Raw genomic sequence first — 17,835 nt, forward strand, 5'->3', positions numbered from 1 at the left:
GAGAGATTAAGGTAATTCATCAAAACAATCTTTTTATGTACATTTTTTCAAGGGCGCGAATTGTGGAGGGGATTGTATGTGAGATCTCTAGGGATACATGCTGAAATAGTACAGTTGGCACAGATTCCTTTTTGCTTGCACTTTGATTCCTGCAGAATAGTTTGTTACACAAAGTAAAGCAACTACTTAAATTTACAAACTTTATTTCAAATCAATCAGCCAATCACTTTCACATAGCATTTATGGTTTCAATAACTTAACTTAATCTTTTCCTCCAAACTAACCTCAAAATTGCCAAGTCACATATTTACATAGTTGGTGAACAGGTTGGTTAGGTGGATTTTTCAAGGTTAAGAGTTATACATAGGAGGGGACTAAACTTTACTGTATACCCCAAGACTAATCACTATCGGGATGTAACATGCAGTTCAACTCAAGATCTTAATGTTATAAATAAAAAAATTCTGTTTAGCCAGTAATTTTTGGCCACAAATTATATCTATTCACTTGAAGCATTTCTAAAAGTGACTATTTCCTTTTGGTTATAAAAAAAAACCTTTAGCATCTCACACGGCAGTTTCTGATAATACCTGGCAGAATCAGCTCTATTATTTTTGTCCTGTGTTAGATTAGAAGAAAACTTCCGGACAGCAGCCCAGCGACAGCCAGCTGTCACAAAGGCCCAGAAGGTCCTCTTAGCTCAGATTCTCTCTCTCTCCCCTCCTCCTTCTTCCCTCCCCTTTCCTTCAATTCCTTGCACAGGGCTGTCTTAGGTAACAGAGGTCAACAAGTTCACAGCTAGAATGATGTAGAACTTTACACAACCAAAACAAATTTCATATTTCAGTCATGAAACTCAAGCTGACTATGCAGCAGACAATATCCCAAAGGACAGTTCTGTAAGCTACTAGTAAAACGAATAAAATCCTCCTTCATTGGTTTGAGGATACAGTAACATTTCAAAAATCCATGCAAAGAAAAAGTGTGCTCTAGACTTAAAATCAATATCCTCCAAGTCCAGAGGCACAGCACATCCCACCACACATTACTTTCAGTTTACTAAAAAAGCTACCCTATCTTCAATTAAGTCCTTGATTGCATTACTAGTCATGTTGAAGTCACTTTGGTGACATTTTCTTATACACAGGCAGACAAAATGTTCTATATGGTTCTATATATTTCTGCTATAATCACCAGAGAGGACTGGGCCAGTTCTAGGGGTGGGCATGCATGCTACTATGGATTTCTTCTTAATAAATGTTCTGATGTCACTCAGCAAAAGGTTCCACATGTGTATTTATTTTAATTCAATAGAACTGTTGGAAAGTGTCAAGTGAACTATTCATTATTCTTGCGCTACTCTTTAGACAAAAGCATTCCTAAGTTTTTGGCAATAGTATGACAGCTGAAGAGTAGTTTAATCATTCTATAGACTGTGGAATGTTACCAGGAAAGTTAGAAACAAAATAAACAGCTTCTTGCATTGTTAAAACTTTGTCATGTCTTAGGCAAAGCTGATACTGCAACTATGTTTTATAATTATATATTGTATACAAATTCATAAAAATGCATAATTTTTTATAATATATACAAACGCTTGTGTCCGAAAGTTTGGACTCCTACAGTAATGTTGATGCTTAGATAGAAATTGGTATTTCACTGCCATTACACTGATTATAAAATTAAGCCAAGACATTACTAATGTTGCAAATGGCTATTATTGCTTGATAGGCCTGATTTACAATTCATTATTCACATATGACCGCAAGCAATATTACCAGTAGCCACCACTCTAGTGTCCTAATGGTGAACACTTGCATCTGTAATTAATCATGTTTAAATATCAAATGTTTATAAGTGAAACCTCTGAAACTGTGTTAGAACAGGCAACACGTTATTTTGTTCAATAAAACAAGTCAGTCATCTTTTCATGGGTTGCAAGGTGCTGGGATTTTTAGAATTCAATTCTAGGTTCAAAAATTACCAACCCAAAACAGTTTTCTCAAGAAGCATGCCCACTCATTCTTATTTTGCAAACTGAAGGTTATTCCATTTGATGTACTGCCAAGAAACTGAAGATATAGTACAAAGGTGTCCAGTACTGTCTTGAGAAAAGACAGCAAACTGGATCTAATCAGAGTAGGAGAAGAGGTGGAAGGCCTAGATGCACAACTGCATAAGATGATAAGAACATCAGACCTAGACCCTTGACCAGAGTACTTCCAAGGGGAATCCCATTAGGACACTAAAGTAATAGCTGAGTTTCTCCTCTGCTACTACTTTAAGGGGGTCAAGACTGTGTTCCATAACTGCGCCTGCCTGTTTAACTAGCTTGTTGATTTGGTGTGCCTCTCCAGAAGCAATGTTGCTGGCCTAGCTCAGAGAGAAATCATACTAGCCATCACATAGTAGTAGGATATGTAAAGGATGTTACTACCAACATTAAAGGAACACTTCCAAAGAAAAAAACATCTGCTCTGTCCTTTTTTATATAGTTTTTCTGTGTTATGAGACCAGTCCAGCCTGTCTTTGTTAAACACCCATGAGTATTTGTAGCAATGCACCACCTCTAATGGTATCCTTCAAAAAAAACTGTACTAATAAAATTAATTCATATAATAATATAATGACCAGCATAATAAGCAAACGCAACTCAGCGGATGTAGAGTTTTCTACGTTTTACTTGGTTCCATATCAAACAGTGCCCTGTTTTATACTCTGGTATCTGGGTTACAGAGAACACCTCCAACATGATAAATGAAAGCTTTCCCTACCAATCAATTTATCTCCTGCCACTCTCATTCCACCTTTCTCTATATCGCAAACACTCCTGCTAAATGTCTCCTGACTCCCTATTCCAAACTTTCTTCCGCCACCCCTTGTTTTACCTCCTAACTTCTCCTGACACTCATCTCCTAAGAGGGGTGTCCGCACCTTACAGAACAGAAGCCCTTCATCCAGTCCCGTCACTTACACAGCATTCCACCCTTTCTGTTCCCCCATGCCCATCACCAGCTGCCTGTACATCACAATATATTAACAAAACAGAATTTAAAAAGAAAATGATAAATACGGAAGAACATTAACATTAATACAGAATAACATTACTGTCAGTGGTTTCCATTGTTGACACGTTTTCCAATTTTGTCTGCATCACACTTTACATCATTCACTGTTGTTCTTCCCACTCCATAAATTGAAGCAATACTTGAAGCACCTTCACCGTTTCGTAAATGTTTAATAATTTCAATTATCTGTGACAATTCCAACACCACACACATACCTTTATTGGCCATAATAATGTATAGTAGATTAATTATAACAAAACAGAAAAGCTGCAAAACAATATTAAAACTTAAGGTATGTAACTAATTCTGTGATTTCAAAATATGGTGCCAGGGAAAAACATTACATGCTAGCCAAAGGGAGTGTTGTTCATATGTGCACAACTCACAGCGTACTACCTTTTTTTTTTTTAACCCTGATGTTTAGTGAAGACTAACGATTAATCGAGTGATGAATAACTGAGGTTTTACTGTATAATATACTGTTGAATTTTTATATTTGTTTTTGAAAATATAGCATCACTCTTAGCATAATTTCTAATAGAATTACTATGTTATGGTTGTCAAAAAATGTTTATCAGAGAATCCTTCATTTTAAAGTTTAATGAAAAATTACATGAAACTAATTTAAAACTGACAAAATGTAGAAAGAATAACAAAAATTTTCAAAATGGTAAGTACTGCACAAAGCTAAAATAACACTATTAAAATCAACCTTCTAAAAATCCTTGTCAATCTAAACAAAGATCACTGAAGAGGTGTTTCTATGTGTTAGGGTTGGTGACATTAGGCATGAAATGACAGGAATGCACTGATTTCTTAAAATACAAATATATAAAGAAATAAAAATTAAAGCCCAAATCTTTATTTTCACATAAGGTGCATAATGGCTAAAATTAAAAGGTATTCCTAAAAAAAAAAAAAAAACAGCAATGTAATACATCACAAGGTTACACATGCTGGACTTAAAGTCAGAAGACTGCTGATTAACAGGAGTAGTAAAATATAGCACTGTGTATAATTCAGATATTTAGTTGTTTGGGATTTGTCATGGAAAGCACTGATCTATTGAATGTGGGTTCTGTGGAGTAGCTTAACCAATGGTAGGTTGTTGGTTCCAGCACAACCTTTATATCCTGTAGTTTGTAAATAAACTGAAAGATCACTAAGTGAAAAATAGAAAGGGTACAATATAAGACTACTACAGAATGTGATTTTTAGTCAGGACTAGGTCAAGGCATGCTGGCACCACACCATTACAAAAATAATGGTGACAGAAGAGTGTGAAAAAAATTACGTTCTGACTGAAAGGGTAACAAACAACTAAATAAATATTGCATCTTGCACTTTTAAAAGTGTCCTTAATCTTTTGGCCCTGCTGAATAAGAAGAGGAAAAAATGGTCAAAATGTTTGAAGTCAACCCTACAGGTTTCCAAAAAAAGTAGATTTCATTTTTCAACTAGAACATCAAATTGCTGTGTCATGCCCTTTGTTTACAGATTAATCTGAAGCACAAACAAGTACAAAAGAAATGGGTAAAAATGACACTGACTTCAGTTATGTAAATCACCTGAAAAATTAAAGCCCCTAATACACGTGTGTTTCATAAGCTCCAAGCAACAGTAGTTTATTATAAAACAAATAGAGGTACTGGAATTCCTTCAGGCAAAAATGTAAACTGTTAACAAAAGGGCAGGGGATTACAGCATTGCGTGGATGGCAAGAAAATAAACACAAAATCCCTCTAACTGCAGCTTGGTTTAGGAAATTACTCAATTGCAATAATCTGTTTGATCAGGTTAACGATCAATTAAAAATTGCCTGACCTATGAAACTTGCAGCTGAGGCATTTTTACTAGCAAGCCATGGTAAATACATGCCAGGCCTTTCATAACCAAGTTACATAAGGCATTGCTATTACGTCAGTAAAGCTGTATTAACATTGCTGCCAAACTGAGACACAAACGGCACTGTGCTGAATGTTAAATGAAGATGGCTAATTACTATGTTACTCTTGGGTATCTTTAGACGGCGCCTCTGCCCTTTGAACTTGAACTTTTTTTTTTTTTCCCTCACCCCCTGCCTTTCATTCTCTTTACTAGGCACAGTTGCAAGAAAAAATTACAGACAAGAGACCTAATTATAGCCCTGAGCTGTAGAAAATATGGCATGGCTCCCAAAACCTTTTACACAAGGCAGTGCATGACACATCGAACAACATAGGGAGGAGAGCTCTTTTCCTTTTGCCTTGTATGCTGAAGCCAAAACAGTGCTGAAGCAGAAGAATTTAGTGACATTGAGAAAAGACTGAAATCAAAACAAAAAAATTCACTTTTATTTCCCATTAAAGCTATTATGACAGAAGCCTCATCTAAAGTGTTAGAATTGAGAATGGGTTTATAACAATCTAGTAATGTGAAATAACAGCAGCAAGGTGCAGTTTAAAGTCCTGCGCCTAAAGATTTAGGCCGTATCCTAATGCAGATCTAAGAACTGCTAAACACTGAAAAGCTGTATTATCAACAACATAAAAAAGCAAAGGAAAGGACAGGCTCATGTCCATCAGATCCATTACCACAAAGCTTAGTAATAACTAAGAATGTTAGCATTATTACTATTCCCAAAAAAATTTAAAGATAAAAAAAATGAAACTTAACAGAATATTTAATTACAAACTAAAATTAGGCCAAATAGTACAGCTCTGTTATTACCTGGCTAGCAGAAAAGTATATCTTAATTTGAATGCATGAATATTCATAAATGAAAAAAAAACAAGTAAGTAAATATACAGTTAGGTCCATAAATATTTGGACAGAGACAACTTGTTTCTAATTTTGGTTCTGTACATTAGCACAATGAATTTTAAATGAAACAACTCAGATGCAGTTGAAGTGCAGACTTTCAGCTTTAATTCAGTGGGGTGAACAAAACGATTACATAAAAATGTGAGGCAACTAAAGCATTTTTTGAACACAATCCCTTCATTTCAGGGGCTCAAAAGTAATTGGACAAATTAAATAACTGGAAATAAAATGTTCATTTCTAATACTTGGTTGAAAACCCCTTGCTGGCAATGACAGCCTGAAGTCTTGAACTCATGGACATCACCAGATGCTGGGTTTCCTCCTTTTTAATGCTCTGCCAGGCCTTTACTGCAGCGGCTTTCAGTTGCTGTTTGTTTGTGGGCCTTTCTGTCTGAAGTTTATTCTTCAACAAGTGAAATGCATGCTCAATTGGATTAAGATCAGGTGACTGACTTGGCCATTCAAGAATTTTCCTTTTCTTTGCTTTAATAAACTCCTGGGTTGCTTTGGCTGTATGTTTTGGGTCATTGTCCATCTGTATCATGAAACGCTGCCCAATCAATTTGACTGCATTTAGCTGGATTTGAGCAGACAGTATGTCTCCGAATACCTCAGAATTCATTCAGCTGCTTCTGTCCTGTGTCACATCATCAATAAACACTAGTGTCCCAGTGCCACTGGCAGCCATGCACGCCCAAGCCATCACACTGCCTCCACCGTGTTTTACAGATAATGTGCTATGCTTTGGATAATGAGCTGTTCCACGCCTTCTCCATATCCATACTTTTTTTCTTGCCATCATTCTGGTAGAGGTTGATCTTGGTTTCATCTGTCCAAAGAATGTTTTTCCAGAACTATGCTGGCTTTTTTTTAGATGTTCTTTAGCAAAGTCCAATCTAGCCTTTCTATTCTTGAGGCTTATGAGTGGCTTGCACCTTGCAGTGCACCCTCTGTATTTACTTTCATGCAGTCTTCTCTTTATGGTAGACTTGGATATCGATACGCCTACCCCCTGGAGAGTGTTGTTCACTTGGTTGCTGTTGTGAAGGGGTTTCTCTTCACCATGGAAATGATTCTGCGATCATCTACCACTGTTGTCTTCCGTGGACATCCAGGTCTTTTTGCGTTGCTGAGTTCACCAGTGCTTGCTTTCTTTCTCAGGATGTACCAAACTGTAGATTTTGCCACTTGTAATATTGTAGCAATTTCTCCGATGGGTTTTTTCTGTTTTCACAGCTTAAGGATGGCTTCTTTCACCTGCATGGAGAGTTCCTTTGACTGCATGTTGTCTGTTCACAGCAAAACCTTCCACATGCAAGCACCACACCTCAAATCAACTCCAGGCCTTGTATCTGCTTAATTGATAATGACATAACGATGGACTTGCCCACACCTGCCCATGAAATAGCCTTTGAGTCAATTGTCCAATTACTTTTGAGCCCCTGAAATGAAGGGATTGTGTTCAAAAAATGCTTTAGTTGCCTCACATTTTTATGCAATCGTTTTGTTCACCCCACTGAATTAAAGCTGAAAGTCTGCACTTCAACTGCATCGGAGTTGTTTCATTTAAAATTTATTGTGGTAATGTACAGAACCAAAATTAGAAGAAAGTTGTCTGTGTCCAAATATTTATGGACCTAACTGTATAAACGTTTTAAGAATAGTTCAATTTAATGACACTTAATGTGGGGATGATGTAAAGAAACATACTAATGTTAACAATTAAGCATTAATAATCAACAATACATTTATTTAATTGGATAAGATCTGTAAAGACGGCGTTCCTAGTGAAGTGAAACAGTAACATATACCACTAATTTACGCATAAATATGAATATTGGATGACAGAAACTGCAGACATACCTACACTGGAAAGACAATGTTAAACGGTCTACAAAAAAGTTAGGACACTTAGCAAAAAAACTAGCTGCTATCAGCGGAGGTAATTTTTAATTCAAAGATGTGTTTAATAATTTTTGTTTTTCATTTAGAGCAATGGAAACAAAATACTTGAATTAAAAAAAAATAACAGCAAGGTCTTAGTGAAAGTCACCTGGGAAAGCCAAAAAAGGCAATACAATACACATACTTAACATTAAGTTAGTGTAAGTAATTAAATTGCATCATCTATACCCTAAGAAAAATAACCAGTAAGTCACATTACAATCTCTACAAAAAGTATACACCACTTGGAATTTTTGACATTTTATTGTTAAACAACAATGAATCACAGTGGATTTAATTTGGCTGTTTGACTGTGATCTATGGAAAAAAAAAACACTAATGTCAAACTGAAAACAAATCTCTGCAAAGTGGTTTAAATTAATTACAAATGTAAACATAGAATAAATGATTGTACAAGTATTCACCCCTTTCAGGTAAGTATTTAGTACATGCACTTTTGTCAGCCAATATAGCCTCGAGTTGGTGTACACAGGTCGCTGTCTCTCTGCGTTGCTTTGCATATCTGAACACCGCAACTCTTCACCATTCATCTTTGCAAAACTGTTTAAGCTCCGTCAGGCTGCATGGGAATCATGAATGAACAGTCTTTTTCATGTTATGCCACAAATTCTGAATTGGTTTGAGATCTAGACTCTGACTCAGCCACTCCAGCACATTAACACTATTGGTTTTAAGCCATTCTTGCCTAGCTTTGGCTTTGGGGTCGTTTTCTTGTTGGAAAACAAATCTTCTCCTAATGCACAGGTTTCTTATAGACTGCATCAGGTTTTCCTCCAAGATTGTCCTGAATTTTGCAGCATTCATCTGCTTTCACTACCCTTCTACGGTAGTGTATTTGATAAGGTGCAGTACTTGGCTAATGTCAAACATAGCATTTAGTTTGATGGTCAAATAACACAACCCTCAATTTTGGCCCAATGAGAAAACAGAACTCTCTTCCAGCTGAATGGAGATTTGGGAAACTCCAGCCCAAGTATCATGTGCCCTTGTTCATATAAATAAAATTTGTTTAAAAACTGCGGCTTTCCCTTTGCCAATCTCTCATAAAGCTGTGATTGATGAAGTATCTGGGCAACAGTTGTTGATTTCACAGTCTCTCCAATATCAACCACTGTAGCTTGTAACTCCTTCAGAGTTCTCAGATCGCTCAGTTTTTGTGGACAGTCTGATATAGGCAAATTTATATCTGTGACATACTCTTTCCATTACTTAATGATTGATTTAACTGGACTACAAGGAATATTCAGTGACTTGAATATTTTCTTATATCCATTCCCTGATCTGTGCTTTCTAAATACATTTTCATAGAATTGCTTGAAGTCTTCTTTTGCCTTCATTATGTAAGATAGGCCATGTCACACAATGTGATTTTCCGAGAGATTTTTAATCGCAGACTTGATTTATATAATTTTAGCGAGCCAGAAGCAGTCGCGGTATGCTCCAGTTACCGCCAGTCACATAGTCTAACATACCCAGTGATCACTAAACCAAGCCTGTGACTTGCCTAACAAAATCAGTGTGATTTTATCTAAAGTCATATTTGGCAGGCTCTTTGATGTGTGAGCCGAGAACCAATGATCACTACACCAGAAGTACAATGCTGCAAGGAGGAATAAGGAACACACACAAAAAGAAGAGAGGCTCGTCTGTCTAATGTCTGTCTGATGAGAGTAAATACTTAAGCAATCAATTATTTTCTGTTTTATGTTAGAACACTTTGCAAAAATCCGTATTCACTTTGATACCATAAATAGTATTTTTCTGTTGATCAATATCAAACAAACCAAATTAAATTCACTGTGATTTAATGTTCTATAAAAATAAAATGTGAAAGCTTCCAAAGGGTGCCTACTTTTTACAGGCACTGTATAATGATACAGATAGCCATATTATGTATTTAAACACCATATACAGTATGTCCTTGATAAAATAAAACAGCACTCTAACAATATGAATTAAGGGGCAGTGGTGAAAAATTATATGTGTCTTAAAACCAAATGATGGCTTATTCGCAAAGATATATTTATGAGAGTTTTGCATTATGGGAAATAATTTCTTACTCATTATTATCAGATAGGAATGCTGCTTTTATGTCAACTGAAAGGATGTTGCACCTCGGTAGTTTGAAAAACTGCTGCAGAAATTAGCATAATCTCTTAAGTAATTAATACATAAAACACTGGGGCACTTAATAAGCAATAACATGAATGGTAAACATTAGGACACAAAATCTTTACCATAAAAATTTTGGGAACTCAATGTATTGCTATTAAAAATTTAAACATTCATCCAACTGTAGCATTCACACACTCAAAGCACTTTTGCAACATATTTATTTCTCACCAGGTTTATCGTGCAATTCGTCTTCATCATCACCATCATTGTCCTCCTCCATCTCCTCCTCCTCTTCCTCCTCCACATCCTCTTCCTCAGCATCCAGGTCTGGGTCCAGGTCCTGGTCCAGATCGCTCCCTGAGACGTCCTCGTCTGACATTGCTTCCAGCAGCTCTCACCATGCATTACCTACTCATTGCTACCTTCAACGGGACCCTGTAAAAACACTGAAACATTTAGCAAACAGGAAAATAAATAGATTAATATGCAAAGAAAGCCTAACCTAATTTAATCAATATGGTAAAGCCAGATCTAGTTATGTTTATTAAAAAGAACAAAAACACTGCTTGGTAAAAGAAGGAAAACTCATTAACATATTTTCCATGTATATATATTTTTTTAAAGAAAAATGTAGCATGACAAATCTATGGACAGCATGCATTTGAAACTGAAATGCCTGCATAAGGTAACAAAACAATACGCTAACACTTAGGTGAAGTGTAGCTTACTATTAAAGGTGTTATACAAGAAGGCTTTCAATTAAAAAAAAATTAAATATTGATATTAAAAAGAAGTACATGTTAGAATACTTTTGAACACAGATTAAAAATTCTGGGTATTATATGAGTTTTAATAGTGCATGTGCTTTTCTAAATACTTGCCCACTGTTTTAAAACAGGTATGTTAAAATAGTGACTCTGATGGTACTAAATGTCAATTATATGATAATTATTTCCTTCGTTATAATTATTTACTTTGCACATATCCATATTCAAAGCATCTTATACAAAAATCTATAAGATTAGTTTGTTAACTTTGTACAGTAATGGTACACACTCAAACAGAGCAAATCAAAATTTTAAAGTATATGAGAAGAGTATACTACAGTTCCATAAATAGGTAAAAACTTGCAGTCAAAAAATGTAGCCAATGAACATTAGATAGGGTGTGTAGAACCCAACTGATACGTGGCAGCAATGACATCAACTGAGTGTTGAAGGTAGTCAAGGAATAACAAATGGGATTAAACTATGATAAGCATTTTCCCTTTACAGTTGCAGCAGAAATGTAATGCAAGTTTCCTTCAATAACACGTTTACAAATCTCCTACTACACCACTTCTTAATTTACTCCAACTACAGTAAACACCAAGAAGTAGGTGACCCACGTAAGGGAGGGATACACTTACAAAATTGATTATTTCAACACTAATCCACATGGAGCAAAACTACACAGTCTCTCAAATGTTAAGCTTTTCTATAACACTCGGACTCAGTTTAGGTACTGCAAAAATGCCTCTCTTACTCATGTACTATTATGTAAAAAGACCTTAACAAACACCACTCTGGGTCTTCATAACACTTACAAAACTTCAGTAAGGTGTTTATTCATCTCAGCAATGTGACCTAACAACAAAACTTCACTTTGACATGCTCTGAGGTGGTTTAACTGAGAAACACTTCTCTTGATATTGCATATTTAGTATAAGACGTGAGAATTTTTCATATTAACAAGTCATTTTGACATCATGTCAATATGCCAGATTAATAACCAATATAGTGATGTACTATAAGTGTTATGAAGACCAAAAGAAGTCTTTGTTAAGGTCTTATTACATAAGAGTAACTGAGTAATAGATGCATTTTTGCAGTACCTAAACTAAAATGTTAGTAGATTTTCTTACTGAATATGGACACTAAAATATACAAAAGTAAATACTCAAAAGGACACAATGCGAGAAGTTAAACCAAACTCATGAAAGAAAATGATTCGCTTAATATGCTTTTCTTAAATTACTAAGCCTCAACCATCCCTCAAAGGTGAAGCTTTTTTCTTTGGTAAGGTAATACATTTCTCTTTGGTATTACTCTAAGGTACCAACTGAACAGGAAGCTAATACAAATTATATGTATAATTTGGGAAAGGACAGAAATTACTCGTCTGGCAAAACCTTATAACATTCCCTTTGCTAAGCAGTGTTTTTTAACAGTTGCAGCCTTTGGACTCGGTCATACCTTTTAAAGTTTTTTGGCAACCATAGAACAGCATTTGAAATTGATTCCCTCCTTTATCAATCAAGTGTGATTCGAAGAACGGAGGGGGTAGGGGTCTCCTTTGTGAAACTAGCATAGTTAGAAATGTGGTAAAATATTGCATTGTGATGTCAAAACGCTTTGGCAGATCGCGGGTGTGTCACATGTGAGATAAACTATACAACATATAGCCTTGAATTTTTGAAAAATGCCATCACAGCTATCTTCCTGTCTATCCTCATTAAATTCAGAAAATAAATGAATGATTAACATGAAGCACGATTTGAAGTTAAAAAAATAAATAAAAAACCTTCTGATACTGTACATCAGATTAAGATTATCCAAATGACATTATAGTTGAAGCCCATTGATTTACAAAATTTCCAAGGCGCTCTCTCTCTTAGTCATTCATATATGATGAGCCCAGAATGAGGGCGAAACACGTGTCGCGTACTCTTTGCATTTATTTGACAGTAAACTATTTCAACCATATATATATATATATATATATATATATATACAGGGTATGATTCAAAAGTAATGAGCCTTTGTTCAAAAAGACAAATTTATTGAGCAAATCGGTACAACTAATTAATAGTCTTCAAAATAGGCACCTACTGCATCAATACACTTTTGTAGGCGGCTTTTCCATGACTCGAAGGCGTCCACGTAGGCATGTTCCGGGATGGCTGCAAGGGCTGCCTTGACATTTGCTTGGATGTCCTCGATCGAGTCGAAGCGTTTTCCTTTCAGCGCTGATTTTAAGCGCGGAAACAAGAAGAAGTCAGAAGGCGACATGTCCGGACTGTAGGGAGGCTGGGGGACCACCGGAACGTTCACCCGGGCCAGGTAGGTGCTCACGATGAAGGCGGTGTGGCTGGGCGCGTTATCGTGGTGAAGCTTCCAGCTGTCCTTGATGTCCCTTTGCTTGCGCGACGCTTCTTTTCAGCCTTTTCAGGACTTCCAAGTAGTAAGCAGCATTCACGGTCTGTCCTTGCAGGACAAACTCGTAGTGGATGATCCCCTTCACTCCGAAGAAGGCAATGAGCATGGTCTTAGTCTTCAACGCGTACCGTTGCTCTAACAAACTTTCCATTCCACCGTGTAACGCACTACCGCACAGGGGTTCCCGTCAAGGCCGAGCTTTCGGAGCGGTAGGAGCTCTGTTGCGTTGTGAAGCCAACACCCACCGTCGCCGTCGCTGGCAAGTGGGGCACGCGGCGAGGTACGTTCGCGTCAGAACGAAATGAGGCTCATTACTTTTGAATCCTACCCTGTATGTACAGTACATATGTATATGCATCTCCACCTATCCATCCATTTTCCTAACCCACTTAGCTGAAGACTGTGGGAGGAAACCCAGATGGAAAACAGGAAAATAAGCAAACTTTACGCAGGGAACACCACACGAACCCCTGTATCCTTATGGCAAAACATCAGCAAAACCACTGCGATACTGTGCGCACCATATATGTACATATCTACAGTTCCCCTGTCTCTATGGAGGTTTTCCCCCATTGCTCCAGAGCCTCAAGACAAGCAGCTCAGGTAAATTGCCGATTCCAAATTGGTTCCTGTGTCAGCATAAATGTGAGTGGGCCCCATAATGCACTGACAATCTCCTTCCCTGTGCTCCACTGCTGCAGGAACAGGTTCTGGCCCCGACCCCCTGTAAATCTGAGTAAGATAAATAATTTTAGACAAAGTGGCTATTATCCATTGTGCTAGGCTTTCATGGCACACCAGGCTTGTTAAGCAAGCAAATTTAACAGGGATGCAGGCATCCACTATGCACAAAACCCCCACTTGCATTGTAAACTAAGTGACTGAACTCCAGCTTGCACTGACATCTCTCCAGAGGCCCCTCTGCTGACTTCTTGAGCCAGAAGGTGCGAAATGGACTCAAACAAAGACAAAGACCTATAATACACAGGAGGACAAATGAGATGGACAGAATAACACACCTATTAAAGGACATTAGATTCTGTAACTGGAAGTGACTTTAATCCAATCAGAAGAAGGTTCAGCCTACCTTTAAAACCACACATACCCCATCCCTCAAAATAAGTGTGAGAAGAAAAGAGACAAGATAATGGCATGTTGAGAGAAGTTCAGGGATTGGGAACTATTCAAAATAACTGAAAACATCTGAATCCTCATCTCTGAACCTAAAAGCTATGAGCGTCTTGCTTGAAGACCTGAAGCCAACAAACATTTCTAAGCCTTTCTTTGTAAGCAAGTCTTATATGTCAACATATATGCATCATATTTCTATAATCCTTCTGTTTATCAATAAATTGTATTATTCTGTTTCTTAAAATGAATGTGCTTCAGTTACCTTGATATAAGTCTAAAGGCCAGAGACCTGCCACATACAACAGAGAAAAGCAAGGAAAATAAAGTGGGAGCTTTGCCGAATTACTGAATTAATTACCTGTATTGCTGAAGGCAAAACTGATAATTAACAAAGTTAAAATTTCCATTTCAATTCCAAAATTATTATGGCATTCTCCTGGAAGGCCCTCTTATTGTTTATTAACCATCAAAAAAATCCTAGTGTGTATATACACACATATATATATATATATATATATACACACACACATATTATATATATATATATATATATATATATATATATATATATATATGTGTGTGATTTTTAAATATTGAACATACAGGTGTTTAAAATTTCCAAAAGTATTATATGCACTTAAGATTATCCTAACTGTGCACCAAAACAGATAAAATATACATTTCAGTTTTGAATTACTACATCAACAACCTTTACTTTCATCTATTGGGAGGTTTGAGTACTGTTTGAATCAAAGGCAGAAACTTACATAAGCAGACTTACATAAGAACTGTAACTTAGTCTGGAAAAGTTGTGTAAGATAAAGGAGGCATATAAATACACAAATACCTCCTGCAGACCATTACACAACATTGCAGAGAAATTAAAAAGAATTAAGAAAAGTAAAAAGAAGCCACGTACCCAAGCCGATAATGACGCATATTGACAACCACCCTTTAACTTGCACTACTGTATTGTGAGATTGCTGGGAAGCAACATTTAATTCAAAATGGATACATTAAAATTAATATTCCAAAACCAATAAAGAAAAACCAGTAGATAATCTCCAATGACCTGCAAAAAACATCCTTTTTCACTATATTCTAGCCATGACTTTAGAAGAAGAAAATAAATTCTTAATAATTGTAAAAAATAAATGTAAAAAAAAGTAAAACACCACAGTAGGCATGTATCTTTGTAGTCTTCTGGGCAGATTTCCTTTTAAATACACACACTGAGGTATTGCTAAAGGTCAATTCAAACAGAAATGTGAAAATACTGCTCTTCTATGATTTCATATTGTTAAACCAGAAGCAGACAGTAACACTAAAGTATAATTGTGTTCACTGTAATTCACATCCCATCTGACCTATTAATTTTTTACTTTATATAAATTTGGGCTTGGGTGTTATCTGCATGGAATATTTATTTCACTGTAATACATTCACTTTATGCATATATATTATATATACATACATATATATACATATATATTACATATACATATATACAGTATAATCTGACTTTTATGCTTTGGGAAATGGCACTTGCCACAAATATCTTCCAGTTCTAAGTAATAAAATTGAGACATTTGCAATTTAAATAGTTAAATCATCTTGACAAGCAAGATTTTGATGTGGGTAATAGATAATTGGTAGCAAGTAAACTTTAGAAGAGTGGAACCGCTGTCTTGTGAATCCCACTTTTCATTTTGTAATTTTTATCAACAATAAAAATATTATGTGCATTTATTTTGCTTAACAGCTTAATGCTAGACGGGGTAGGTGAGCTTTGTTTTTAGTTGTTTCAGCAACTAAACAAATAGCAAAGACAATGCTTCTCTCCTGATATTTTGAACCCAACAAAAGACTCCACTACATACATAAGTTTCAGCAGCTACATCAACTGATTGTCAAAGTAACTTCATCATTAAAATTTTAGCTTTTCAATCAAGTCTGAATACAACCACCGTGCCTTCTCCACTTTACAAATAAACACCAGACAAAAGGTTTTTTCTCCATTTGCTGTTTTTCATGTTCGAATACCAAGTTAAACAAAATGCAAATCCATTAAGTAATGAGCAGTTCACATTTTTTTTGATATCACTTTATTTAGAGTATACAATTATTCAACTGCATATATTTTTGTATCTGATATAAAATTAAGATTGAGATAAAAAAAGGGATGCAGGCAGGACTCTAAGTACAATGCTGCTGAATTGGCAACTTTGCGTCAGACATGCTATTACCTGTGGCTTTCTATAGCTGCCATGAACCAGCATTATGGTCAGATTTTCCAACTATTAAATGTAAAAAAAAAAATAAATAAAATCACTGTCATTGTCTCACCAGTGTGTTTCTTCGTGCCGGTCCCAAGCCCGGATAAATGGGGAAAGTTATGTCAGGAAGGGCATCCAGTGTAACATTTTGCCAAAACAATATGCGGACAACAATACAAATTTCCATACCGGATCGGTCAAGCCCCAAGTTAACAATGACCGCCACCAGTACTGTTAGCCAACAGGGTGCTGGCGGAAGTTGGGCTACTGTTAGCTGAAGAAGAAGGAGGAGAAGAAGAGGGGAGAGATGTGTCCAGGGGGCAGGAGGAGAGGAGGAATGAAAAGAGAGTGGAACTGAGGGTAGGAACTTTGAATGTTGGCATTATGACTGGTAAGCGAGTTAGCAGATATAATGGAGAGAAGGAAGGATGATATATTGTGCATGCAAGAGACTAAATAGAAGGGGAGTAAGGCCAGGTGGATTCGAATTGTTCTATCATGGCGTGGATGGGAGGAGAAATGGGGTAGGAGTTATTCTGAAGGAACAGTATGTCAAGAGTGTTTTGGAGGTGAAAAGAGTGTCAGGCAGAGTAATGATTATGAAGCCGGAAATTGGAGGAGTAATGATGAATGTTGTTAGTGCATATGCAACTCAAGTTGGGTGTGCAATGGGTGAGAAAGAAGATTTTTGGAGTGAGTTGGATGAAGTGATGAACAGTGTACCCAAGGGACAGAAAGTGGTGATTGGAGCGGATTTCAATGGAGATGTTGGTAAAGGGAACAGTGGAGGCGAGGAGGTGATGGGTAGGTATGGTGTCAAGGAGAGCAATGAAGAAGGTCAGAGGATAGTGGATTTTGCCAAAAGGATGGACATGGCTGTGGTGAATACGTATTTTAAGAAGAGGGAGGAACATAGGGTTACGTACAAGAGTGGAGGAAGATGCACACAGGTAGATTACATCCTATGCAGAAGAGTTGATCTGAAGGAGAGTGAAGACTGCAAAGTGGTGGCAGGGAAAAGTGTAGTTAAGCAGCATAGGATGGTGGTCTGTACAATGACGTTGCAGATCAAGAAGAGGAAGAGAGTAAGGGCAGAGCCAAGGATCAAATGGTGAGAGTTGAAAAAGGAAGACTGCAAGGTTGAGTTTAGGGAGGAGGTGAGACAGGCACTGGGTGGCAATGAAGAGTTACCAGACAGCTGGGAAACTACAGCAGATGTAGTAGGGGTGACAGCAAGAAGGGTGCTTGGTGTGACTTCTGGAAAGAGGAAGGAGGAAAAGG

General features: G+C 36.8%; 1 protein-coding gene across 2 annotated transcripts in view; it reads right to left on the bottom strand.

The window, feature by feature from the left end:
- Positions 1-17,835, bottom strand: part of rad54l2 (RAD54 like 2) — a 92,804-nt gene that overhangs the window by 56,870 nt on the left and 18,099 nt on the right. The window contains exon 2 of one of the 2 annotated variants that reach the window (XM_028824545.2): positions 10,179-10,385. In XM_028824545.2, the coding sequence (XP_028680378.1) occupies positions 10,179-10,329 (151 nt within the window). In that variant the 5' untranslated portion in view covers positions 10,330-10,385. Of the gene's footprint in view, positions 1-10,178; positions 10,397-17,835 lie in introns of both variants that reach the window. The other variant, XM_028824547.2, reaches the window with a different exon arrangement.

Source organism: Erpetoichthys calabaricus, chromosome 18 (assembly GCF_900747795.2).
Source record: "Erpetoichthys calabaricus chromosome 18, fErpCal1.3, whole genome shotgun sequence".
NCBI lineage: Eukaryota > Metazoa > Chordata > Cladistia > Polypteriformes > Polypteridae > Erpetoichthys > Erpetoichthys calabaricus.